This window comes from Xyrauchen texanus, chromosome 22 (genome assembly GCF_025860055.1).
Source record: "Xyrauchen texanus isolate HMW12.3.18 chromosome 22, RBS_HiC_50CHRs, whole genome shotgun sequence".
Classification (NCBI taxonomy): domain Eukaryota; kingdom Metazoa; phylum Chordata; class Actinopteri; order Cypriniformes; family Catostomidae; genus Xyrauchen; species Xyrauchen texanus.
The window spans coordinates 3680946-3708069 of NC_068297.1; the positions used below are offsets into that span (position 1 = coordinate 3680946).

General features: G+C 38.3%; 1 protein-coding gene across 5 annotated transcripts in view; it reads right to left on the bottom strand.

The window, feature by feature from the left end:
• LOC127662475 (syntaxin-binding protein 5-like) overlaps positions 1–19538 on the bottom strand; it is a 50661-nt gene extending 31123 nt beyond the window's left edge. For all 5 annotated transcript variants that reach the window (XM_052153658.1, XM_052153660.1, XM_052153659.1 and 2 more), the window contains exons 1-2: positions 19070–19538; positions 15186–15283 (exon numbers count right to left, since the gene is read on the bottom strand). In XM_052153658.1, coding sequence (XP_052009618.1) covers positions 15186–15283; positions 19070–19207 — 236 coding nt within the window. In that variant the 5' untranslated portion in view covers positions 19208–19538. The remainder of the gene's footprint in view (positions 1–15185; positions 15284–19069) is intronic.
• Between the last annotated feature and the right edge of the window lie 7586 nt (positions 19539–27124).

Here is a 27124-nt window from a genome sequence, read left to right on the forward strand (position 1 = left end):
CCAACAGAGAGCAGCACTAAAGGGAATCTGTGTTCCCTGAGGCATGTGCATCACATTACCATGGGTCTGCTCCATTGACTTAACTAAAAGGATTACTCAAAGTCCCTAAGAAGTCTCTTAAGTCTCGTCTGTTTCAGCTCCCTAGAGTGCAGCACTGTAAATACTCCCACATACCCTTTCTCCAAGAAGACAACGGCCACTGTCTCAGTCAAACAGTCATTCATATTCACAAGCACCATGTTACATGCTGTAATGCATGCCTTCTTTGAGCATTCAGGCACAAATGCGAGTGCAATATCAGGCTGCAGAAACCAGGGCTTTTTAATGGGGGAGGAAACCATTATACTGTAGGTCTGCTGGTGGGTATGTTAACGCAAACAAGAGCACTTCATATTGTCTGTTCAGAACACAATCTTTCGGAAAATTAAAAGGTTTAGCTGACCAAACATTTTGACAAAAATCTGACATTGACTTAACCTCATGATGCTCACTCAAGCAATAGCTTGTAACTTACAGTATCTGCAAAATAAAATAAAAAAAATAAAAAAAACACACACTATGTGGACACTACAAAACAACATATGGACCCTGTATGTTGTTACCTAAGGTCAATACACTTCTCACGCCAGGGAATGAATACTAAAATAGATTACAGAACAGGGCAGTGGTGGCTCAGTGGTTGAGGCTCAGGGTTACTGACCAGAATGTCAGGGGTTCAAGCCCCAGCACCACCAAGATGCCACTGTTGTGTCCTTGAGCAAGGCACTTAACTCCAGGTTGCTCCGGGGGGATTGTTCCTGTAATAAGTGCACTGTAAGTCACTTTGGATAAAAGCATCTGCCAAATGCATAAATGTAAATGTAAATGTACAAACAGGAACAGGGTTTCTCAACAGTATTTAATCGGCGGTTTCCTGCAACAGCGTACTAATTTCCTCTAGAGAGACATCGAATTGTGAAAATGTATTTATAAGACCTGAGACCTACAGTCTCTAATATGCTAACTTTAAGATGTTTGGTCACATAAGTCCTAACACTGCAAGTGGACAAGCGAGTGTATCAGTTAAACAGATCAATTATGGTAAATAGTGCCCAGGAAAAATTGTTATTTCATCAAAGATGCACTCACACTGCTGACGAGTCAAACAAATGGTTTGCAAACAAGAAAGCACAACCGAGAACAAAGGAAGGAAGAGCGAGTCTGCTAATGCACATTTTTTTTCTATGCATGGCATCTCTGTAACTCCACTTTCTAATGTGTGTTAATAGTGAGTCATGTTAAAGGGACCATAACTGTTCAAGAAACTTTCTGTATGGCTTTCTGTCTCCAATGGAACACAAAAGGAGATTCACTTCCATTGCATATTTTTTTCCATAGGATGAAAGAGAAGGTGACTGAGGCCAAATGCTATACAAGCATTTTCAATATTTTGCTTAATGAAATTTACAATGCATGCAACGATATAGAAATTTTGAGCAATACCATTTACGGATGGGATTTTTAGTTTGGCCGATAACTAACTGCTGGAAAGTGTGATGGTTTATGTCCTGCCATGGAACTTGTGTCAGCTGTTTGATACCATTTATACCACTGTATATCATTGGCACCAATCAATACAATGTTTAGTAATAAATATTTGCCTGATACTTTGTCATCAATACCTTGCGTATGTTTAAAATGTACACAAACATATCTACAATCATACAACCCTCATTTTAAATGTGTCACACAAAAATGACAAAATAAATAAATTTACATTTTATTACGTTTATGATTGGGGTTTCAGTTGAACCATGTTATGTTAGCCTACAACTACCAACTCGTTGGTTCAATTCTAACACAGGATAACACCACCATTAATAATCGTTAACCAGGTATTTTTGTTTTTATTTTCAGTTAGGTGTTGCATTTAACCAATTATTGACATTAGCTGACATTCCAGCATTTGATTTCCAATTATACTATGACAATGTTAAATTCTTGAGCTGTGACTTTAATGCTACCATTAATTATTTGTATTGTTTGATCTTCATTTACGATATCAAAATGTAAAAATTACAATATATATTATAATAACAATATTAACAATGATTATAATAGGGGTGGGTAAAATATAGATTTTCCGATGCATCGCAATCTCAATATCGATTCTTAAATCCCAAGATCGATCTTTTACTATATTTAAAACCCTCTACTACTATGAAGAAATCACTCGGATTTGCAACCACATAGCAACATATAAATTTGGCAACTGGCTGGTAAATGTATTGTGTAAAGCGTGTCCAACGACGAGATCCGCGCAACCCATTTGTCAACAAAAAGAAACATTTGGTTCGGAATCGGAATCTAATCGAGAGCTAGTGAATCGGAATCCAATCTGAAAATCGGTATCAAAACCCAATCGTGTGATATGAGCGTGAAGCGATCATCTGTGTTCCGCAACTGCTTTTTGGGTACTTGAATAACGTATAACGTGCGAGTAAGGGCAGCCGGTGGACTATCTGGTGCCCTCCTAGTGTAAGATGGTGCCCCCCTAGGGAGTTGGTGCCCTACGCAGACTGCTTAGTCTGCTTATAGGGAGCAGCTGTACTGCCTTTGTGCCATCTGGCGGTGATTTGGCGAACCAGTCTCTCGTTTGACTTCAATTCAGTTTTGCAGCTGCACAGAGGGTTATTATGGTCTGGTACCTACTGTAGCAGAAAGGTGGGGAATGGTCAACATTTTGCTCTCTTCCACATCCTATCTCTTCAGATGCACCTTTGGGAAACCGAACAGGGATTCTATACAGCAAGCCATCACTGTTTGACAAACGGACTAAATAAATAACCAAGAGCTGTTATGCAAACTGTAAGTTGCAGTGGACCATTGCCTTATAATTCATTTATGACTTTAAGGAGTATCAGACTGTTGACCAGCCAGCTCTCGACATTTCATGAGGGTCGTTGGCCAACCAAACAAAGACATAACTGCATGATTCTATTACTGAATATCTACATCACCACAAAACCAATATATAACACTCTATCAAGAGAGATGGAGAAGCCAGTGAACTACCGATGAAGTGCCTTTTAGACTAAATCAATGAGTTAAATAGTATTTGTAGACGCCAATGCTATCATTGTTAACGGAAAACTATCAAATGATTAATCAAACCAGTGAAAATAATTATTTAGTTACCTTAAATAACAACGTTTGCATAAAAACAAAAATACATTAGAGCTTTAGGGCTCTGTTTTCGTAAGGGCGCAAAGCGCAGCACTAGTTGCAAAGGTCATGCGCTACGTGTTTTCGTGACAGCGCTAAATTTGCAATTCTTAGCACAATGTCAGGTCAAATCGTAAGTGGGAGTGTTTGCACAATTTGTAGGTGTATGCGTGCAAACGGTGGGTGTATTGTGTTAATGAAGTGACGCAAAGAGCAATTGGATATTTTCCTGAGAAATAGGTAATTATGCTAAGACGTTTCAGTACCACATCTGTTTTCAGTGCAAAGTCTAAACTTAGTTCATACATTTGCAGTTTGGAGATTCCACCAGTAGGTGGTATTAAAGTTCTTGACCCAACCCATTAGCGCTTTGCTAAAATACCAAAACTTCATGGCCATGCCTTTTGACGTTGCGCTTATGACAAACGGCATAGTGCTGCACTTATCTCTTAAAATACGAATGTGAATGAAAACGTTCTAGAATTAGAGAGAGGAAGACATCAGTTGTCTGATTTCTCAATTCTTATTTTGCAATATTTGTAAAGGCAACCACATTGTTGTAGGCTGGTCAGTTGCTCTGGTGTTTCAGATTGACCTATCCGTATACATTGTGTGGAAACAAAAACTGTTATTGGTCATATTAAGTGTCGGTCTGATGGCCCCTTCCTGTCTAAGTTGGCGGTTCTTGGCCAGAAATACGGTTAAACTTCTGATTCAGAGTAGATCTATGATGAATATATATATGCTTATTCCATTTCAACCTAATTATGTGTGATAATCACGTCCATTGTGCACTTCAAACTTCACTCACATATTGCAATCCAAATAAGGGGATTGTTAAGAGAAGTTGTAGTGTGTTATGCGAGTGTAATAAATGAAGACTCATAGAAATAAATGATTGCTACGTTAATAATTGTCAAATTAATGTTGGTGAACATTGGTGAAGGCGTTACATAACTTTACACATTTTCGATTTAAACATAATTGGTGCATTTAAACGCACTTATTGTTACCATTGACAGCATTCGTCTTTATCGAATATTTCAGGCTCAATTCATGTTAAACTCAATCGACAGCATTTGTGGTATAATGTTGATTACCACAAAAATGTATTTCAACTTGTCCCTCTTTCTTTTTTGGGCCACAATGTGGCCCTTACAATGGAGGTGAATGGAATATTCCTTAAATCAGACCAACCTGTTTGCGCATTGACATCAAAAGCAAAACATTATCTGATTTTGGTAGTCATAAGTGTAAAACATGCTTGATGTGTGTGCATATGAGGACCAACAACAGTTTCAATCAAATTCAAGCAAGCATTCCAAAATGGGATATAGGCTAGGGACATTTTACATTTTGTCCATTATAGAAATTGCTGTCCTATAGTGCAGAACTATGCTGCTCTGTCATTTTCCCTCTGTATGAACTGATCTAGAAAATGTAAGGTGTTAGTACACCCTCTCTTCTACATACAAGGACTGCCCCAATATCACAAATCCTTGCCGCTCTCATATGGAGCTATTAAATCCTTTCAAATGATGTTCAATTAGGTACTACTAAAATCTGCAAATGCAACTTGGTTAGAAATAATGTACATATGCAAATGAGCAAAACTGTGTAACATTTCAAATGGAAAATACACAAAAATGTTACTTCTAAAGAACCATACATCCAACCACAAACGATGACTAGCATCAAATAACATGGGTTTCCGCTGAAGCAAACAGTTGTGCAATCTGATAAATGTGCTGTCATACTATTGCCCTCACACAGCCCTCAAGTGCAAAAGATTACAATGCAGCAGAAGCACAGAGTCTTGTCAACATTCCCTGCATCTGCTGACATTCGCTCCTGGGAACTGAACAGTGCCAACAAGGCAGTGCAGCCTCTCTCAATAGAGCAAGGGAGACAGAAGAGATATAAATGAAACAAGGATCACTAAACAGATGACAGAGAAGGTGTGAAGTAGTCAGCGAGCGATCCAGAGGTTAGAAAGAAATGATCAAAGCTTAGACATTTGCAGTTTTTTCAGTGCACAAGGTTGCATGTTAAACAAACCTGTCATAAGAGCATAATTAAAATTCTGTTAGCTAGATACGGAAAGTTAGTCAAGACAAACTTTGAATGTTGTTTCGCTTGAAAGATTAAAAAGCCTTGAGGATTGAAGATTATATAAGCCTTAGAGTGACAGACAGACAGAAAAATAAATACATTAATTGCTATATGGTTTTTCATGTGTTCTGTGTTGTTGTTAGGGAGTTGCTATGCAGCTGCTCGTGGGGCATTGCTAACGTATACAAGGCAGTTGCAAGGCTGTTGATGTAAAGTTGCCAAGGTGTGCTGGGTGGATGCTGCTGTAAGCACCTGCTATGGTGTTCTGAATGATTGCTAGGCGGTTACTAAAATGTTCGGGGTGTTTGCTGTGTGGTTACTAGGGTTTTCAAAATGGCTACAAGGGGGTTGCTATGCAGATGCCAAGGTGTTCTAAATGGTTGCTGGGTAGTAACTAAGCCTTTAATAATAATTACATTTGCTAATAAACATCCCCAAATATTTAAGGTGTTTTGAGTGGTTCCTAGGTTGTTGCTATGTGGCTAATAGTTAGTTGGCACCACATATCATGTGACTGTTGCTAGGAAGTTGGGTTGAATTCATTGGAAAAATATACTCCATGAAAGCGCCATGTTGTCCACCAGCATGGGTGGACAACACCCTAAAATGGGGTGATGTCGAATTAATCTAAGAAAAGGGTGAGCAGCTGATTCCATATGACGTGATTTCTATGAGAGACATGCCATGGTGCAATACAGAAGCGGAACGCGAAAGTGACGGAATGCCATTTTGAACCGTTCCGGCCCAATTTAACCCCTTTCCACCAGACGCATCCGTGTGCAACCTACTTTAAGTTACCCTACCGCTCACACTTTACCAAAGTTGTGTTGAGAAATACTATATGTATGAAGAGACAAAGACTATTGTGCAACTAGCAGCCCTATTTATATCTGAAAGAATGCCGATTGATAAATATCGTGAACATTATCTGCCTATTGTTTAATTTGCTAGGTGGTTGCTGAAATTTTCAGGGTTACTGCTTTGAAGTAATTTGCATGGTTACCACCAGGATGTTCCTAGGAGGGTTGCTAGGGTGTTTCTATGTGGAGGCTAATGTGTTTAAGTGGTTGCTAGGCATTTAATAATACTTAAATATGCTAATAAACATCCCTAAATTATGAAGGTGTCCTGAGTGGTTGCTAGGTGGTCGCCAAGGAGATCTGAGTGGCTCTGGGGTGTTGCTAGGGAATTGCTAACAAGTTCTAGGTAGTTGCAAGGCTTTGCTAGGAAGTTGCTAAGCAACTGCTTGAGTGTACTGAGTGATTGCTTAGCGGTTGCTAAAATGTTCTTGGAGGTTGCTAGGTTTTCAGCATGGTAGGGTTTCAAGCAGGGTTGCTAGGCTGTTACTATGCAGATGACAAAGTGTTCAGAGTGCTTTCTAGGCAGTTGCTAAGCAGTTCGTTATATTTAAATATGCTAATAAACATTCCCAAACAATTCATAGCACAATATAGCATCCTTCCTCTGTACGCCTCTGATAACAAACAGACATGCACAGACAAACCACATTAATGACAAGCTCTCTGTGTAATGAAGAAAATATTTAAAAAATCAAAGCTATTTGACTCCACAGCTTGCAATCTCCCTCCCTGTCGAAGCAGGACATGAGCCATTAGAAGGGTTTAGACTGATGTAGTCGAGATAGGATCTGTCCAAACAGGATTAAGAACAGTAATCAAACAGGCCCTGGGTGCCTTAAACAAACTCTGGTGAAGTCTAAAATGGCTGTTATTTAAAGTACTTGGAGTTGGATGCTGCCAACAGCAGCCGACAAGAGGAGAAGATTATAGATCACAGGGAAATCAACATTTGAACAGCACTGATGATACTAAAAATACCACTAATGAAGTCCTGACCCCCCCGACCCACCGCGATTTCCGCCTATTGCCAAGTGTGCTTCTGGATGGATGTTTGGGTATATTAACTATAAGTGTTTTTTTGATTGTTTTTTTTTTTTTGGTCCAAGTCAAAAGAGCCCACCCCCAAGTCTACATGATATTCTGGTCTTGCTTGGAACTGCTTTAGGATTGTTTCACCTGTTTTATCACCAGTCAGGTGAAATTGAAAGTCCAAATGCTTAAAAAGCTGCATGATTATAGGTAGCATTCATGTCTGTATTACTAGCACCACATGAGTTTCATGCTGAAGTTTATTACTTAGGGTTAGGGGTTTGTTCAAATCCCTCACTTGAAATGCAAAGAACAGTAATCATAGCAAGCACTATTAATAAAACAAAGCAAGGACATATTGTGCCTTTAATACACTAATTCTACAACCCTCAGAGCTTTCTATGAAGTCACAAGGTCCATTATTATCTTCATCATGGAAGTCTGGTGAAGAGTTTATTGAGCAATCTACAGTAGGCTACATTTTACTAACTGTATTATTAATTTAGTCCACTTTTAAAAAAAGCACAGAACTCTGCTGTAACTCATGCACTCTGTGTCTTCCAAGCTAAATCTATAACCCATGCATGCAGAATGTTTTGGCTCATGAACCCTCGTCACATGCTATTTAACCCTGTGAGAGCATCAGCTGACAGGTTAAAGTCCTCACAGCATTATACTGCACTCATCTTTAGCGAGACAGCAGCGTAAAAGCTGTATTTTCCAACAAGGAGAGCAACTTCCTCATTTGGTACACCACAGTGGTTTGCGGTGCCTCTATCCACACATGAAAAAAGAGAGTTTCCTCATTGCACTGTCAATATAAAATGCCCCACTGGCCAGTCTTTTTTGCACACTATGGGTTAAACACAAAAAAATCTGATTTCTTTTGTGGTTTAAACAAGTACAAGTCAAACTACACAGGAAGCTTGAAAATTTTCAAGCCAACATGTATTTCGAATGAAATACAATTACTCTGAACGGAGTGGTGGTGGCGTAGTGGGCTAAAGCACATAACTGGTAATCAGAAGGTCACATACAGAGGTTTGATCCCCACAGCCACCACCATTGTATCCTTGAGCAAGGCACTTAACTCCAGGTTGCTCTGGTGGGATTGTCCCTGTAATAAGTGCACTGTAAGTCACTTTGGATAAAAGCGTCTGCCAAATGCATAAATGTAAATGAATGCATTGAGTCCATCAATATACAGTCAACGATGAGGGCGTTAACATGCACACCAGTATGCTCATAACTCACAAAAATCAACATATTTAAAAAATGTAACAACACAAGAAAACCTTGTTGTGGTGATGGGGGCACGGTCGAGTGACGTCTGTGGATAGCAAGTCCGAGAGAGTGAGCGTGGTAAGGGTTGGCACCTGTGGGAAATCACATCTAACAGCCGTTTTGTGTTTGCAATGAGATTGAGTGAGAGTGATTTAAAGGTGCAATCCAGACCGGCAGAGGGAGAGAGGTGCACAACGCTGACTGTGTGCTCATATGTTATATGTTGTGCTGAACATCAGTTTAAAAGTGGTAATATTAAAGTCTTATATTGTTGGAGTTTACACTCGGCTCCCGCGTCCTCCTTTACAAGAGAGCAAAGAACCGTTCACACTTGTTTTCATTACTTTTTAAATCACTGGATAATTCTCTGACTTAGACGTTAAAACATAAACGGTTGTGGTTATCCAGATTGGATAAGCCAGTATGAACCATGGTAAAGGTGTTTACATGGAACGCAAAATCGGGGTTCTGGGCAAACCTCTATGTGTGCCGATCTTTTTTTGCTTAAACCATTTATGACCTTATACCTAATAAATCCTTTAAAAGGGATAGTTCACCCAAAAATGAAAATTCTCTCATCATTGACTCAACAGATTTTTAGAAGAATATTTCAGCTCTGTAGGTCCATACAATGCAAGTGAATGGTGATTCAGAAAGTCCACAATGCACATAAAGGTAGTATAAAGTAAGTGATTAAATCCATGTCTTCCGAAGTGATATGATAGGTGTGGATGAGAAACGGATCGATATTTAGGTCGTTTTATACTGAAAATCTACACTTTAACATTCACCCACCTACCTACTGGTTGGGGCTGGTCAAAGGGAGACTCATAGTAAAAAAGGACTTAAATATTGATCTGTTTCTCACCCAAACATATTATATAGCTTCAGAAGACATGTATTTAACGCCTTGAGTCGTATGGATTACTTTTATATTACCTTTATGTGTATATTGGCCCCACTGAGTTCTGGTCACCATTCACTTGCATTGTATGGACCAACAGAGCTGAGATACTCCTCTAAAAATCTTTGTATGTGCATAAAAAAAAAAACCATACTAAATACACTTATACGAAGAAAAGCAAGGCTTTTGTATACGAAAGCACACAAATAGAGACACAAGGGACAGATCATGTAAAACAATACATGCATTTACAATAGGTAAACACCTCATTGAGTTTTTGTCAGCTGAGCTGTTTGTGGTGTTTCCCAATGAGGCAAATCAATACTTCCTGTCTTTTGATAAACAGCCCAATCGACTGAATGACAGTAGTAGAGCTCGACCGATTTATCGGCAGGCCGATATTATCGGCCGATATCAGGCATTTTCCAAACTATCGATATCGGCGTTTATAATGGCCGATAAATGAATATTTAAAAAAAAAAAAAAACGGTCGAAACACCCTTCAACCATGTCATGAGTGTTGGAGTTGTATAGTTTGTCCACCAGAGGGCACTCTACACCGTCCCTGTTGGCAACACTCGTGTATAACGCGCCACACATCCTGCAATCTGCTGATCCAGCCAGAGTCGGGCAGAGAGAATCAGTTATCCGCGAGTGAGATCACCGGTGAAGTGTGTTCATGCCATGGTGAGTTGGTCACATACATTGCTTGAATAACAATTAAAAGAACATCCCCATCAGTTCTCTTAACTCAAATAAGCATGACAAAATTTGTGACTATCATGTCCAGTTTTGCTGCTGTTAAATAAGCCGAGAGTGAAGCGGAATTAGCTAGTAATAGTTACGTTATGTTGTTACAGTGTAGTTGACTGACTGTCCTTTTAACTTTTGACGATGTGACTGAAGTATTTCTTTAATAGCGCGTGACAGTTATAGCAATGAGACGTATCATCTCTCCTTGGCCTGTTATATTGAAAATGTATGTTTTACAATTTGCAGTATGACGTTATCCATTACTAAATTATGGTTCATCATAGACTAGCTAACCACAAAGCTAGCTAATGCCACTATCATCAGTGGAAGACCGCTAACGTTAACAGTAATGAGCTTGGAAACCACAACAAACTTTTTCTGCCTAAATAAATAATGATTATTACTGTATTTATAACTAGCATATCTCTAGTTACAGTCCCTGCATTGTAAAATGTACAGTGAGGAAAATAAGTATTTGAACACCCTGCTATTTTGCAAGTTCTCCCACTTAGAAATCATGGAGTGGTCTGAAATTGTCATCGTAGGTGCATGTCCACTGTGAGAGACATAATCTAAAAAAAAAAATCCAGAAATCACAATGTATGATTTTTTAACTATTTATTTGTATGATACAGCTGCAAATAAGTATTTGAACACCTGAGAAAATCAATGTTAATATTTGGTACAGTAGCCTTTGTTTGCAATTACAGAGGTCAAATGTTTCCTGTAGTTTTTCACCAGGTTTGCACACACTGCAGGAGGGATTTTGGCCCACTCCTCCACACAGATCTTCTCTAGATCAGTCAGGTTTCTGGGCTGTCGCTGAGAAACATGGAGTTTGAGCTCCCTCCAAAGATTCTCTATTGGGTTTAGGTCTGGAGACTGGCTAGGCCACGCCAGAAACTTGATATGCTTCTTACAGAGCCACTTCTTGGTTATCCTGGCTGTGTGCTTCGGGTCATTGTCATGTTGGAAGACCCAGCCTCGACCCATCTTCAATGCTCTAACTGATGGAAGGAGGTTGTTCCCCAAAATCTCGCAATACATGGCCCCGGTCATCCTCTCCTTAATACAGTGCAGTCGCCCTGTCCCATGTGCAGAAAAACACCCCCAAAGCATGATGCTACCACCCCCATGCTTCACAGTAGGGATGGTGTTCTTGGGATGTACTCATCATTCTTCTTCCTCCAAACACGGTTAGTGGAATTATGACCAAAAAGTTCTATTTTGGTCTCATCTGACCACATGACTTTCTCCCATGACTCCTCTGGATCATCCAAATGGTCATTGGCAAACTTAAGACGGGCCTTGACATGTGCTGGTTTAAGCAGGGGAACCTTCCGTGCCATGCATGATTTCAAACCGTGGCGTCTTAGTGTATTACCAACAGTAACCTTGGAAACGGTGGTCCCAGCTCTTTTCAGGTCATTGACCAGCTCCTCCTGTGTAGTTCTGGGCTGATTTCTCACCTTTCTTAGGATCATTGAGACCCCACGAGGTGAGATCTTGCATGGAGCCCCAGTCCGAGGGAGATTGACAGTCATGTTTACCTTCTTCCATTTTCTAATGATTGCTCCAACAGTGGACCTTTTTTCACCAAGCTGCTTGGCAATTTCCCCGTAGCTCTTTCCAGCCTTGTGGAGGTGTACAATTTTGTCTCTAGTGTCTATGGACAGCTCTTTGGTTTTGGCCATGTTAGTAGTTGGATTCTTACTGATTGTATGGGGTGGACAGGTGTCTTTATGCAGCTAACGACCTCAAACAGGTGCATCTAATTTAGGATAATAAATGGATTAAAGGTGGACATCTAACAGGTCTTTGAGGGTCAGAATTCTAGCTGATAGACAGGTGTTCAAATACTTATTTGCAGCTGTATCATACAAATAAATAGTTAAAAAATCATACATTGTGATTTCTGGATTTTTTTTTTTAGATTATGTAAAACAAGACATAACGATGACAATTTCAGACCCCTCCATGATTTCTAAGTGGGAGAACTTGCAAAATAGCAGGGTGTTCAAATACTTATTTTCCTCACTGTAAGTTAGACTTGCGAGGAGTGAACATTTAGACAGAGAAAAAGTATCAAACGTATCTTGTGCATAAAAGACAAAGTTAGCTTTTCTTTTACATGATGTGTGTGAATCCAACGACGCCAAGTGTGCGTTGCAGACTGTCGTTCAGCCGCAGCATTAACGAGTCACATAATGGATTTAGAATCGCTAAATAATAGGTTTTAGAAGGCAGGCAGCAACTGATGATTGAAAATGGTTTGATGTAGCTTGATGGAAAGAATTTAAAAAGTGCAGGTAAAGGGATAAGCAAGCTGACATTGTAATTATAAGGTAGCTTATAAGGCAATGTAGGGAGTGGGACTAATTATTACAATACACACGCACACATACATTTAGGAATTACCTTTATCTTGTTTAATGATAATATAAATTATGATGATATATCTAGTAATAATGTCATCATTATTTTTTGTAATTATTACTGTCAATAATAATAATAATAACGCTGGTAGTAATAGTTGTGGCTGTAGCAGCAATCATTTTATTTGTATGTTTATGTTACGTTTTATGTTATGCTGTTTTTTGTATATCTCATCTGGCTTGTTTACTTTATATTTTGACAGATGGCAAGTGGTGGACGAAGTCAAGTATGGGAGCATTTCACAAAAGGCCCATCAGGTACAGTCACATGCAACATCTGTACAGCCTCTGTGAGCCAGGGATCTGGCAGCCTCAAATTTAAAAATACATCCAACTTGTGGGCACACCTTAAATAAAAACACACAGAGATGTACGAGAAGAGGCAAAAAGATGCACAGCCAACCACATCATTGATGAGTATGACACAGCCAAACCTAAAACAAGTGCTAGAGAAAACCACAAAATGGACTCTAAATGATCCAAGAACTCAAGAAATGGACAAACTCCTGATGGAGATGATAGCCACTGACATCCTGCCTTTTACAGTAAGAGGGTGCAGGGTTTAAAAGGGTTATGGCCAAAGCAGAGCCCAGATACCCAACCAAGTCTTTTAATACTGGTAACTTTGATTTGGTTGTTGTTGTTTTTGTGTTTTTGTTCAAAGGACTTTACGTTTCATATCTTAAGTTTGTATTTTTATACATTTTATTTATCAGAACTTTAATATATTTTGATGTTCCTCTGTTCTGTTGTGACAATAAAAGAAACAAGTTTCTTTTTAAAATGCATTATCATATTATTTTAGTTAAAACTCATAAATAACTACAAATAACTAATGTTAGGGAAATCTGTTAATGTTTTGTTGCGCGTTTCTGAAAAAAAAATAATAAAAAAATAAATAAATATCGGCCGATATATCGGTTTATCGGATTTTAAACCCAACAAATATTTGTATCGGTATCGGCCTTCAAAATCCTTTATCGGTCGGGCTCTAGACAGTAGCCTATCAGCTCTCCTGTGCACATTAACACATCCAGGCAACAGCTGAACACGAGGAGTGGGCTGCTCAACTCCACTCTCCACAATTCTGACCTGGTGGGCGGCATGCGAGTTTCCGAAAGGACAAATGCCATAGAAACAGTGAGGTAATTCATCTTGCACTGCATGCCATTACAAAAGCATAATGCCAATGCACCCCCACAGTCAAGACTAAAATCAGACAAGACCAGACCAAGCAACCTTTGAAGTTGGGGTGGGCGGTATGGCCAAAATCTACCATCATGACATGAGTAACTTTACATCACGTTTAGATTCAATATGTTTAATGCAAGAAAATAATTAAGTAAAAATATAGCAAAAAATAATCAAGGCATGTTTTTCACAACGTTTTTCAGGATGATAGAATTATATTTCATTATTTTATTTGATATGCACTCAACAAACAAATAGTTGAATCAGAGTTTTGTATTGATTCATTGAATCAGATAGTTTGAACTGATTCACAGAAATGAATCATTCCACCTCTAAGTGCCAAACAAATATTGTTTGCTATGCCATTTTATTATGCCATTGTTACCTGGAGTGTTTAAACTTTTTGCAAGAATATATCAAGGTCATAAATCATACCAAATCTAAATGCCATTTTGCCACTAAAATTCAAAATAAGAGATGCCATTCGCTTAATATTCAATATATCTCTCAGCCCATATGTGAACATGAGAACAGTCAGAAAATAAGCAGAATCCACATGGCTGAGAATATGTCAGAAGAGCCCAGCATGACCAGCGATGTTTTCAGCACGTGAGAGGTGGCACCCTGGCAGACAGTCGGCAGCACCAATGATGATACGAGCTGCGCAACATATGGTGGCAGAGCTGCTCATGCCACAGTAGAGATATCAATAATGAGTGCGGCTCCTCCCAGGATAAAGACACTGCTTCTATGAAATGAGGATGTTCATATGCATGACTACAATGTGAAACTGGTTACTTCTGTCTCGACCCAACCAATGACTAAACAAACAGTGTATTAAAGCACCAGTTCCCAAAAAACTACTCAAAAATTGTATGTTTTACAAATGAGTTCTGAGCAGTTTGATGCCATATACCATGTGAATGTGTCAACTGAGAGATTTTGCTATAGAGTTAAACCAATAGATATATTTACATTTGCGCAATTACAAAGTGAAAATTGATGACATGATATAGTATTACCCATGCCATGAAATAAGATTTTGGTCATGACGCCTGTCGCCTAATATTCAAGCAATGGAGATGTATTCATTTGTACAGGCTAATTTCCCTAAAGCTTGGCTTGCAAGGCTTTCTTTTAGTTTATCAAGCTGCATTAAGCCAGTAGCTCCTTTGATGATTCTCTGGGGTGCGTATTCATATCTCCTGGGGGAACGTCAAGGCACTTAGAAGCTGATTTGCCAGAAGATGTTGTTATTTGTATTTTGCTACTTGCGCAACAAGACTTCCAATAAAGACAGGTGGGAGGACAGCCTTTGTTTAAATATACACAAACAAGACATCCACATTTGACACTTATCTTTCCAAGTAAGCTGGTTGGCTGTGAAGCCAGACCTTCAATATAAAAGGATACAGTCTCAAGGCTCCATTCTGTGTCCCAATAGCAAGAATTTTCTGTACAGGGTCGAAAGCCATAGAAGAGGGTTGGTAGGGAAAGCCATGTCGCAATGTCTGTGAAGCAGAAGACGATTTGCATTAAAACCACAGACATGACTGGTTCATCTAAAGTGCATGCAACAAAAGAAAAGTGAATTTAGTTAGTGGTAAAGTGATGCTGCATTGGATAATATACAGGATAGAAAACATTATTACATACTGCATATATGACTCATTGCAAAATTATCTCGCAAAGATCGGAGTATAGAAAACAAAATGTTTTAATTAGACTATGTCAACATATATAAGAGTAAATTGGAGTCTACCAAATGCATAAATGTAAATGTAGGCAGGGGGGTGAGACGTTCCAATTAGTATTTAATTATATAGAAATGAAAGCAGATTTTAAGGTTGGGGTTCATGCACTATAGTGGCGGTATGTGGTGGTACCATGGTACAGTTATGGCAGGCTTATGAGGTAAAACCATTGCACTTTGGTAAATAACATGGTATTAAAATATTGCCATATTCATGTATTGTGATACTTACAAGGTACTCCAGGTTACTTCAAAACAGTATACCATGGTATTACCATAAGACATGTAAAAAAAGTTCCCATGGAACCATGTTTTAAAAAGGGTATTCCCATGGCAAGTGTCCAAAAAACCACATCTGTTGTACCATGGTACTTTTTGTTTGTGAGGTTGTCCAACAAACTACTCCCTTTGTGGGTAAACATTGGCATAACATTTCAGGAAGAGCAAAAAACTCTAAAGCTGCATTCACACTGCCAGTGACTTTGTTGCTTAATGTCGCCAGTGGCTGGCGGTTGGGTCGCTAGTGGGCGTTCCCACTACTGGTTGCCTAGTAACGTTTATGAATGACATTCTCAAATCAGCGAATCAGTATTCCTGCTGCTAAAAACAAACATTTTGGAGGGAAATTACGGTCGCCGTCGCTCATGTTGCCAGATGTCGCCAGCTCTCATTGAAAATGAACGAGATGAGGTCGTTTTGTCGCTGCGGCTTGCTGGCAGTGTGAACGCAGCTTTAATCTGTGGTCACCTTTAAACTAAATTATCTCAGGGATAAACCGGTTAAGTTAATATGATTTTAGAGGTCAGTAAGCAAGAGAAAAAAATGTCATTCACACAAGGAAATGTGCTGTTTGCTCATGAATCCAAATCAAAATGCTAGAGACACTTTCACAATACATTTAAGGCACAAGTATTTCTTGAAAGACAAGATTTTCACGCCTTTAGTTCAGACAGAAATTAGTCTGTCAGGCTTGCTCGTACTAATTTTAATCAGTCACCGTCTGGTTTCTTTTCGCTCTTTCAAAAAGTAATTTCCACATCAAATTAATTTGTCTTAAAATAACCCCACCCGATGCGTCAACTGTCACCTCGGAAAGTGCAAAAAAGGAGTGGTTCATTTTGAAAAATTAGCCCTGGGGTGATTATTCCATCTGATGACTGTTAAAAACGGCTCAAAAGCATTAACAGTTGACGAATTTAAGCCCTGTTCACACCACTAGTGACACACAGCGGCAAAGCGGCACAATCTCTTTTTCAATGTGAGCAGAGCGACTTCCGGCAACACAAGATGTGGGCGTGGCCAGCGACACAAACATTTAAAAAAAAAGTTAATGCAAATGATGAGTGACATTCGGTAGCGACAACCAATGGGAGAGAAAGCATTGGAGTTCAAATCATCTCTCTCCAGTGATATTCTGGTGTCATGTGCAGTATCATTTGTCTGTAACCACATGCATGGATAAAATAAAGCAATGATGTGTGGAAAACCAAGTTAGATACTGCTGGCATTCTGTGCGAGCTTAATTCATGCACTGATAGATTGCTTGTCTTGTTAATAATATGATGTAATGAGCACTGCTGCAGGTTATATAAAACACTCTCCCTTTCATGTTCGTTTAGAGATAAGAGAACTGATCAATTATCAAATTAGAATTTCATCTTGATATACATCTTAGTATATTTCAATAACATTAGAGTGACAGATGTAGGAGCACCCACTAGTAAATGGTTAATGGTCTGCACTTATGTAGCGCCTTCTTAATCTTAGCGGTATTCAAAGCGCTTTACACTGTGACAAATTCACCCATTCTCGCACACATTCACACACAAATGATGGCAGAGCTGCCATGCAAGGCGCTAGCCTGCCATTGGGAGCAACTTGGGGTGCAGTGCCTTGCCCAAGGACACTTTGGCATGTGGAGTCGTTTGGGCAGAGAATCGAACCGCCAACCCTGCGATTGGTGGCCAACCCGCTCTACCACCTAAACCATAGCCGCCCCGTATGCGGCCCACTAGTGATATTGCAATGCAGGAATTAGGGACACCCAAAGACAAAGTCGCATTAGTAGGATGATCTTTCAACATTTTCTGTCAATGATAAACCTTCTCAAAATGTTAGCATGAAAACTTTGTTCATACATTGTAAGTGGAATGTTCTATGAACGTTACTACTAGTGGTCAACCGATATGGGATTTTCAAAAGTAAAAACTGCCAAAATGATCGATCCAGAGGAGAACAACAACCATTTTAGTGTCACTTGGTGTAAAAATGGATTTCAGGCTCATCTACTTGTGCCACTGTTGGCTGTCATAACTTTAACAACAAAAATGTATGATATCAACATAACTAACCTCTGAGCATCGCTTCATGTCACCTATACATTCAGGTGAGGCACTCTCAATAAAAAACATACATCTCGACTACATACATCTGTGAAGTATCGGCATATTTTCTGACAAATTTTACAAATGTAAAACCGTAAAAATTACATTACCCGCTAAGAATACACGGCAATGCGAGCGAAAACACTGGAGATCGGTAATTGAAAGCAGTCGAATATTTCTACACTGTATCATTTCAAACATCCAGAAAAAGCATTAATCCTTTCCAAAAATTACAATTCTTACCTGCTCATCTGAAATGCCTGTCTGCTTTCTTCACCATGAAAAACAATGGATCATTTCTATGGCCGCTTTAAACACCTTCACTGACTCCACATATGACTCATGTGATATGTTTCATGTTTTCTAAACTCATACGAAAGATTTGTGTGGGTAACACACCTACAAACTGAAATTGCACATTGTTACCACTGACTGTCTTGTAAGTTTTACTCCAGCAGGGGGCGCTTAATGCTCTGAACGCTGTATATAGGGGGCCTGGGTAGCTCAGCAAGTAAAGACGCTGACTACCACACCTGGCGTCGCAAGTTCGAATCCAGGGCGTGCTGAGTGACTCCAGTCAGGTCTCCTAAGCAAGCACCGGTTGCTAGGGAGGGAAGATTCACATTGGGTTAACCTCCTCGTAGTTGCTATAATGTGGTTCTCGCTCTCGGTGGTGTGCATGGATGCCACAGAGAATAGCATGAAGCCTCCACACGCGCTAGGTCTCCGTGGTAACGCGCTCAACAAGCCACGTGATAAAATGCACAGATCGACTGTCTCAGACAGAGGCAACTGCGATTCATCCCCCCTGGATTGAGTCGACTCATTATTATAATTATTTTTAACTGGAATTTTTGAACGTTCTCAGAACTTTTAAATAAAGTTTTCACATCCTAATGAGAACATTCAGAAAACGTTCTTAGAACATAACATTTCCCGAATATAGCCTCGGTTCTGGGTTCAGATTCAGTTCAGTTGTGACACGGTCAGAACGATTCAGTTCGACATTAGTAAAAGAATCGTTTCGCTCAAATTTGGAGAACCGGCTAAACAATTCTTTGAAATGATCCGACTCAATAGAAAGATTCGTTTACAAATCGACCCGCCACTCACTTCAACCCTCAACCCCCCTTTTCTACAATGACAGTAAGTAATCCCACCTTGCAGAGCTGGAAGTGCTCTGACTGCAGGGTCTCCGGAATGATGTCGTTCTCCCTGTTCCCCGTCTGAGGGGACGCGGCGGAGGAGGAAACCGCAGTCAAGCCGTCCAAAACCTTCCTGATATTAAACTTCTTCATACCGCCACCAGCAAATGCGTATTCGAATGCCAAATCTGCATAAACAGAAGGTGGCAACACAAGCGCACTGTTGTTGTATTGATCCGGATATCTCACATGTCAGTCACTGTTGTCATCCCGTCTTCATGCCCAAGTGAATGTAATAATCCTACGGTCATTTTCAAAACGTGGACGGCAAGTCGAATGTCACTTTTTCATTTTAATCGCGGCACGGACAGCGTAATCCAGTAAGATTTAGCCGAACTCGCGGTGTACTATTCTATTCCCCCCTCACACAGTTTACCAACACGGAAACGCAGAGCGCTGCAACAAGGCTGCAATCAACGCGACGCGTCTGCGCTGACGAGGCGACACCCGGATGTGCAGAAGAGAGACGCTCCTGCGGCGCACTGATTCAGGATCAGCCGCGCTTGAGCAATGACAGGTATAATCTATAATATAACCTTCAAGACAGTCAACAGCAACAACAACAGATCATTATTATGATCAGAATAATCATGACAATGGAAATGCCAATATACAGTAACTATTGACATGCTTTTAATTGTTTTATTTTAATACATATATTAATAATAATAATACAAATAATATATTTACAGGCCTATTTGTTGCTTTTATTGTTATTACCAGCTTTTTTTAAAATTAATATTATAGCCAGATATTTCTAAATAAATAAAAATTACTTAGTTTTAAACACTTAAATAGTTCAACCTTGTGGTTAAATTGTGCATGAATTATATAGTTGACTGATCAAAACTAATTTGATGACAAATACAATAATTTACATTCTATCCTTAGTATTTTAATACACTCATTAATAACAACAATAATAGTACTATTATATACACTCAAAAAATATCTCTGTCTATTTTTAAGATTTACACATATCAATTGTAGCCTATGACACATTTCCATCAAACTTAATTGAGTTATTTTCACATACTTAAGTTTCATTCATTTTAGAAAACTTGAAAGATATACTCAGTTTAATATGATGGAAATGCGTAAAACTTTAACTATTCTTGAGTACACAGAACAATGTACCTTTATTATATACACTCAATTTCATAACAAATTTCCATCAGATTTAACCGAGCTGTCTTTAACATGATTGAATTAATAAAACTACAATATTTTTTGTTATTATTTAATTTAGTTAAAGATTACACCTTTCAATTTGATGGAAATGTGTTATGAAATTGAAATGAGTACATCTTAAAATAAGCCTAAATATTTTATGGTACTTTACTGAAAACCTCACTGGTACCTTATAGAAGCTTAGATATTATATTATTTGATCAGAAATAAATGCAGACATTTATTCAACACCTTATATGCAAAACTGCAACTAAAATGCCGTGAATACAACACAATACTATTCTATAGCACATTCGAAAACAACAAAGTGCTTTCGAAATATTTAAGACATAAAAGTCAAAACCAATAGAAAATGTATTTATAAAAACTTTAACTCAGATGTAACCTATGGATGGTACCAGGTCTCTCTCTCTCTCTCTCTCTCTCTCTCTCTCTCTCTCTCTCTCTCTCTCGCTCTCTCTCTCTCTCTCTATCTCTCACACACTCTCTCTCTCTCTCTCTCTCTCTCTCTCTCTCTCTCTCTCTCTCTCAGAGAAGAGTGATAACAGTGCTGATACTGTTTGGTTTATCAGATCATCTGGGACGTCACCTTTAATGTCTCTTTCTGGATGCTAAGTAACACAACCACCTCCGTGGTCTCCATTCAGAGTGCCTCTAGGGTTTACTGATGTATCCATAGACGATTTTGCATGACATGAATTGCTCATCTATGAATAATAATAATGCATTGATTACAGTTTGAGTGATATTCTATTGCAATAGAATGTGGTTATTTCATGTGTTGTGAAAACGATAATAATATCTTTAAAAATAGTTTTAAGTTGTCAATATAAAGAAACTGATTAATATATACTGGTAAGAATCATGAAAAGGCTGTATTCTCTTGAGAATATATCTTGCTTTTTACTCATTTAGATAAGCAACATATGATCCATTTTAATACATTACAGTGGATTCAAATATATTGTAATTTGTGTATTGACTGCTTCATCACAATAACATCATAATGTTTTCAAATTGAAATATATATATATATTTAAATCATATTCACCAATGCTGCTTTATTTTGGCCAAAAGACAAACCTGTTTAACTTAAGAAACCTGATAAACTAGTTTTAATTCACTTGAAAGCACTAAATGTAGAAGATTATATGTGGCCACTAGATGGCACCAAAGTCATTCTCAGATTACCAAATGACGTTGCCATGGATGATGTCGTGACTGGTTTCTTCGGCCACATTTGATTTAAAATGTATAATAATATTATGATATCCCTTTATTTAATATTGAATCCTTTTATGGCAATAATTGATTTTCTTTCACGATCTGACCTTTAAAAAAAACAACATAATGCACTGTTGCCATCTTTAAAGGGATAGTTCACCCAAAAAATGAAGATTCTCTCATCATTTACTCTCCTTCATGCCATCCTTGATGTGTATGACTTTCTTTCATCTGCTGAACACAAACAAAGATTTTAAGAAGAATATTTAATCTCTGTTGGTACATATAATGCAAGTGACTGGGTAGCAAAATGTTGAAGCTCCAGAAGCACATAAAGGCAGCATAAAAGTAATCCATACAACTCCAGTGGTTAAATCAATTTTTTTTACTATTAATCAATTGTGTTTTTTATTTCTTCTGTTCAGACAAAAATGTTTTATAGAAAGGGTAAGAAGAGTTAAAGGGATAGCTCACACATAAATGAAAATTCTCTCATCATTTACTCACCTTCATGCCATCCCAGATGTTAATGACTTTCTTTCATCTGCTGAACAGAAATTAAGATTTTTAGAACAATTTCTCATCTGTTTTGCTCCATATAATGTAAGTGAATGGGTGGCAACATTTTTGAAGATACCAAAATCACACAGGTCAGCATAAAAGTCATCCAGTGGTTAAATCAATATCTTCTGAAGCGATATGATAGGTTTGGGTGAGAAACAGATCTCTTCCACGTTCTTTTTCTTGTGTTTTTGGTGATTCACATTCTTCATATCGCCCCCTACTGGGCAGGGAGAAGACTTTCAAGCAAATAAGGACTTAAATATTGATCTGTTTCTCATCCACACCTATCATATCACTTCTGAAAATATGGATTTAAACACTGGAGTCTTATGGATTACTTCTATGCTGCCTTTATGTGCTTTTTGGAGCATTACATTTTTGGCACCCATTCACTTGCATTGTATGGACCTACAGAGCTGAAATATTCTACTAAAAATCTTCATTTGTGTTCTGCAGAAGAAAGAAAGTCATACACATCTGGGATGGCATGAGGGTGAGTAAATGATGAGAGAATTTTCATTTTTGGGTGAACTATCCCTTTAACTCTTCCGAATGACAACATTGAACCTATTGAAGGAGTTCACATCAATCATCCACACATTTGTTTACATTTGATTAGTGACCATGAAATAGCTTATCTAAAATACAGTTTGTCTTCTTCATTTTACCTCCTAACTTTTCTTTGTTTTACATTTATCCAAAATCTTAAACTTTTGTTGAAGATGTGTCATTTTGAATGCTTGTATTTCCATATGGTTTGTGTCATTCAATAATCCAGGCATTTGCATTGCTCTTCATTTATACTGCAAACTGTCTTCTGTCCAGCATCCGTCCTGCTTGAGTGATTCTCAGGCTCCCTACATCAGTTGAGTCACCATCCGCTTCTTTATGAGAGCCATCTGCTCTCACACATGGAGCTTTCGCTTTACATAACAAGACACAAGGCAGAGAGAAGCGCTTGCCGCTCAAATGCAGCCCTTTTAACCTCCAGGTCACACTTTGAGGTTATTTCTTTGTTTGATTGGCAGGTCAGCAAGAAAACATGTAATACTTAATACATTTGCTCTTTTGGGTACAGCAGTTCAACCCAAGCTGCATAGAGACCTGTGCCTGACAAAAGGGATTCCTTGGCTCAATTTCCTCTAAAATCATTTGGAGTAGGGCATAGTGAACCCTAAATGAGATTAAACACTGATTAATAAAATGTGTTACATTTTGGATATGGATTATAAAAGGTGCATAGAGAACGTGAGGTATCCACAACTACATGGTTAATTATGAAATGAATGAATGAATGATGGACTAGGTGGCAGTATTGTGCTTTAAAAGGATTAGTTCAACCAGCCATACAAATTCTGTAATTATTTACTCACTCTTATGTCACTCCACACCCATACAAGTTGTGGGCTCATAACTCAAATATCTATCTCTAGATAGTGTTATAAGTTATTAACTTATTTATTTAAAAAATCTATACACTTAAGATTTTATGTGTCAATAACTCAAATGATTGTGTACAAAATTGAGGCTTTGGGGAATACCCATAATCCCTTGCAAGTTAATTATTTAATTGTGTTTAATTATAATAATGCTTCCTTAGTCAAAGGGAACATGGGGGCATTTAAATATACGTTGTTAAGCATTCATAGAGATTTAGCTCTTTTGTTGTATTATTTATGTTGTTTTGTTGCAAATAGTTGTTTCGTGTGATGTCACCATTAGGGTGATCCACTTTGGTCAAGTTGGACCCTGTTAAAGGGATAGTTCACCCAAAAATGAAAATTCTCCCATCATTTACTCACCCTCATGCCATCCCAGATGTGTGAGACTTTCTTTCTTCTGCAGAACACAAATGAAGATTTTTAGAATAAATTCTCAGCTCTGTAGGTCCATACAATGCAAGTGAATGGGTGCCAAAATTTTGAAATCACACAAATCAACAATAAAGTAATTCATATGACTCCAGTGGTTAAATCCATGTCTTCAGAAGTGATATGATAGGTGTGGGTGAGAAACAGATCAATATTAAGTCCTTTTTTACTATATATTCTCCTCCCTGCTCAGTCAATCTCCACTTTAATTTTCAATTTCACATTCTTCTTCTTGTGTTTTTGGTGATTCACATTCTTCATGCATATCACCCCCTACTGGGCAGGGAGAAGAATTTCTTGCTCACACCTATAATATTGCTTTGGCAGACATGGATTAAACCACTGATGTCACATTGATTACTTTTATGATGGCTTTGTGCTTTTTGGAGCGTCAACATTCTGGCACCCATTCACTTGCATTGTGAGGATAATTTGTGTTCAGCAAAAGAAAGAAAGTCATACACATCTGGGATGGCATAAGGGTGAGTAAATGATGAGAGAATTTTCATTTTGGGTGAACTAACTCCATTTAAGTTCACCTTGTGCCTGTGCTACAGAAGCTACTGAAGAAATAGTTGCATTTCAGTGGAGAAATACATTTTTTGATTGACCTAGAATCTTTTTTTAGATGAGCTGTGTCATTTGATCTAAATTATTTAATATTTATTTATTATTTAATTTATAATATATAAAAGTTATTATTTCATATTTAAATAGCAAATCTGTATTCAGTCTACTTACCTATCTAGTTACCTTAACTTAAATAGTTAAGTGAACTTAATTACACACGTTTTTGAGGTGCCATTGTTTCATTCAATTGACAGAATGAGTTTACTCAATCAATTGAGTAGAGTCAACTTATTTGGGTTTTAAGTATATATGTTGTCTGTAACTTATTGTACCCTTCTTGTCCAAGGATTCCCCCTGAACTCTCCTTTACTCACCTCTGAAAGTAGGGCAGAGGTACTGTATATAGGACACATACTGTTACTAAGAGATGGTTTAAGGTTTTCCTCTAAGCAAAATACTGTATAGCCACTTCAAATGAAACAAACACAGTTAAGTGGAGCTACAGTATCATGTCAGGAAATTTCAAGCAGTGTGAATCAGTCAGATTTCACATACAGAGTATATTTAATAGTTCCTAAAAAGGTTACAGTTTAATCACAATAAAAAGACTCAGCCTTACTTCATCAGGAGAGAAAAATTCACTTTGCATTATTTGTAAACAACCGCACTGTTGAGGGGCTCAAATAAGTGGTATGTAGAACAGATCCCCAGACGCACACCAAGGACACTACAAAGAAAAACTACGGGACAGTGCGGAACAGATGGGAGAGTAAAAATATCTGCTCTCTTATACACACCATGTCAGCAGAATCCTGCCTCCAGGCTCGTCTTTTGCATGAAGAATCACATGGAGTCCACCTCTGAAATCAGTGAGACCAGAGTGAGACACCATCCCATATTAAATCATTTAGAAATGAATCAGCACATAATCAACAGACAGCTGAAGAGATCTCAGCACAAACATGTTTCATTTGACAGTATACTGGGGTGCATGTGGTTAGGAGTGCCATCACATCCTCAACTCATCTTTGAGTTTGTGTTTGTTTCGATTGGCACCTGATGTCTATAATAGGCACGCACAATGAAAAATGCTACATTGTTGCATTAATGTAACAGTTATGAAGCAATATAAAGTTGCTTAAGTTAAAAATTGTAATTGGTTAACTGTAAATTACCTTATCATGATTGATGAAAAGTCCCTGTTCAGGGTTTCCATAGTGATTGAAAACTATTTAGTCATTGTAAATATCTGGGATGCTAAAGGTCATGGAAATAAATGAAATCTAAAATGATTTTTTTCTAGTCATGCTCCACTAAAATATTTCAAAGGCTAGAAACCAGAGGAGGGGGACTCGAGTTACATGACTTGACTCTAGTCGCAAATTTAAGGACTTGTAACTTGCTTGACTAAATGAAGAAAATGACTTGACTTGACTTTGACTTGAGAACCAGCGACTCGAGACATGACTTTGACTTGAATTGCATGACTCGTCAATTACTTGAATGTTTCAATAACTTATAAACAATAATGAAATGTGTTTAAAAAATATTGCGACATCAATTAATTCATATGCAAAAATGTAAGCCCGCCGGCACCACTGATCAGCATCTGTGCAGTTTATGCTGCTCTCACAACGCGCCAAAATGACAGACGATTGTCGAGTTCCCAAAATAATCTCTTTTGGATATAAAGATTTCGAATTGGACCGTGGGAATAAAAAAAAAAGATTTGCCAGATGCACAATATGCAGTGCAAAAATATCCGATACAACCACCACAACCTTGAATTTCATCAGACATTTCAAAAACCAAAAGGAAAGGAAAGTAAATCATTTCATTATCCAGTAGGATTAATGTGTAAAATTACAGTTCAAAAGTTTGAGGGTTGTCAGTAAATAAAAATGATTCACAATTAATCTCATGTTTTGTAGCGCGACAAGTTTGAAATGTACATTTACATTGACATATATTCATTTGGCAGACGCTTATCCAAAGCGACAAAAAGTTTCACTAGCATCAGAATAGCATTCAAAACAGATTTAAGTCCAACAAGAATTTTTTTTAGTGACTGGTTAAGTGCTCTTGGAAAAGATGTGACAGAGAGTGAGTCAGCTTCACGGATGGAGTTGGGAAGGGCATTCCACCAACGTGGTATGATGAAACTGAGAGTCCGGGAAAGAGTTTTGGTGCCTCTTTGTGTTGGTACAACAAGGCAACGTTCCTTAGCCGACCGCAGGCTTCTGGTGGGAGTGTAGATCTGCATAAATTATTTTAAGTATGCTGGAGCAGACCCAGTGACTGTTCTGTATGCCAGCATCAGAGCCTTGAATTTAGATACGTGCATGAACCGGCAGCCAGTGGAGAGAGACAAAGAGTGGTGTAACATGTGCTCTCTTAGGTTCATCAAAGACCAGACGTGCTACTGCATTCCTGGATCATTTGCAGAGGTCTAGTTGCACTTGCAGTGAGGTCTACAATGAGAGCGTTACAGTAGTCCAGTCTAGAGATGACAAGTGACTGAACAAGCAGTTGTGTGGCACGTTCAGAGAGGAAAGGTCTTATCTTCCTGATATTGTGGAGTGTAAATCTT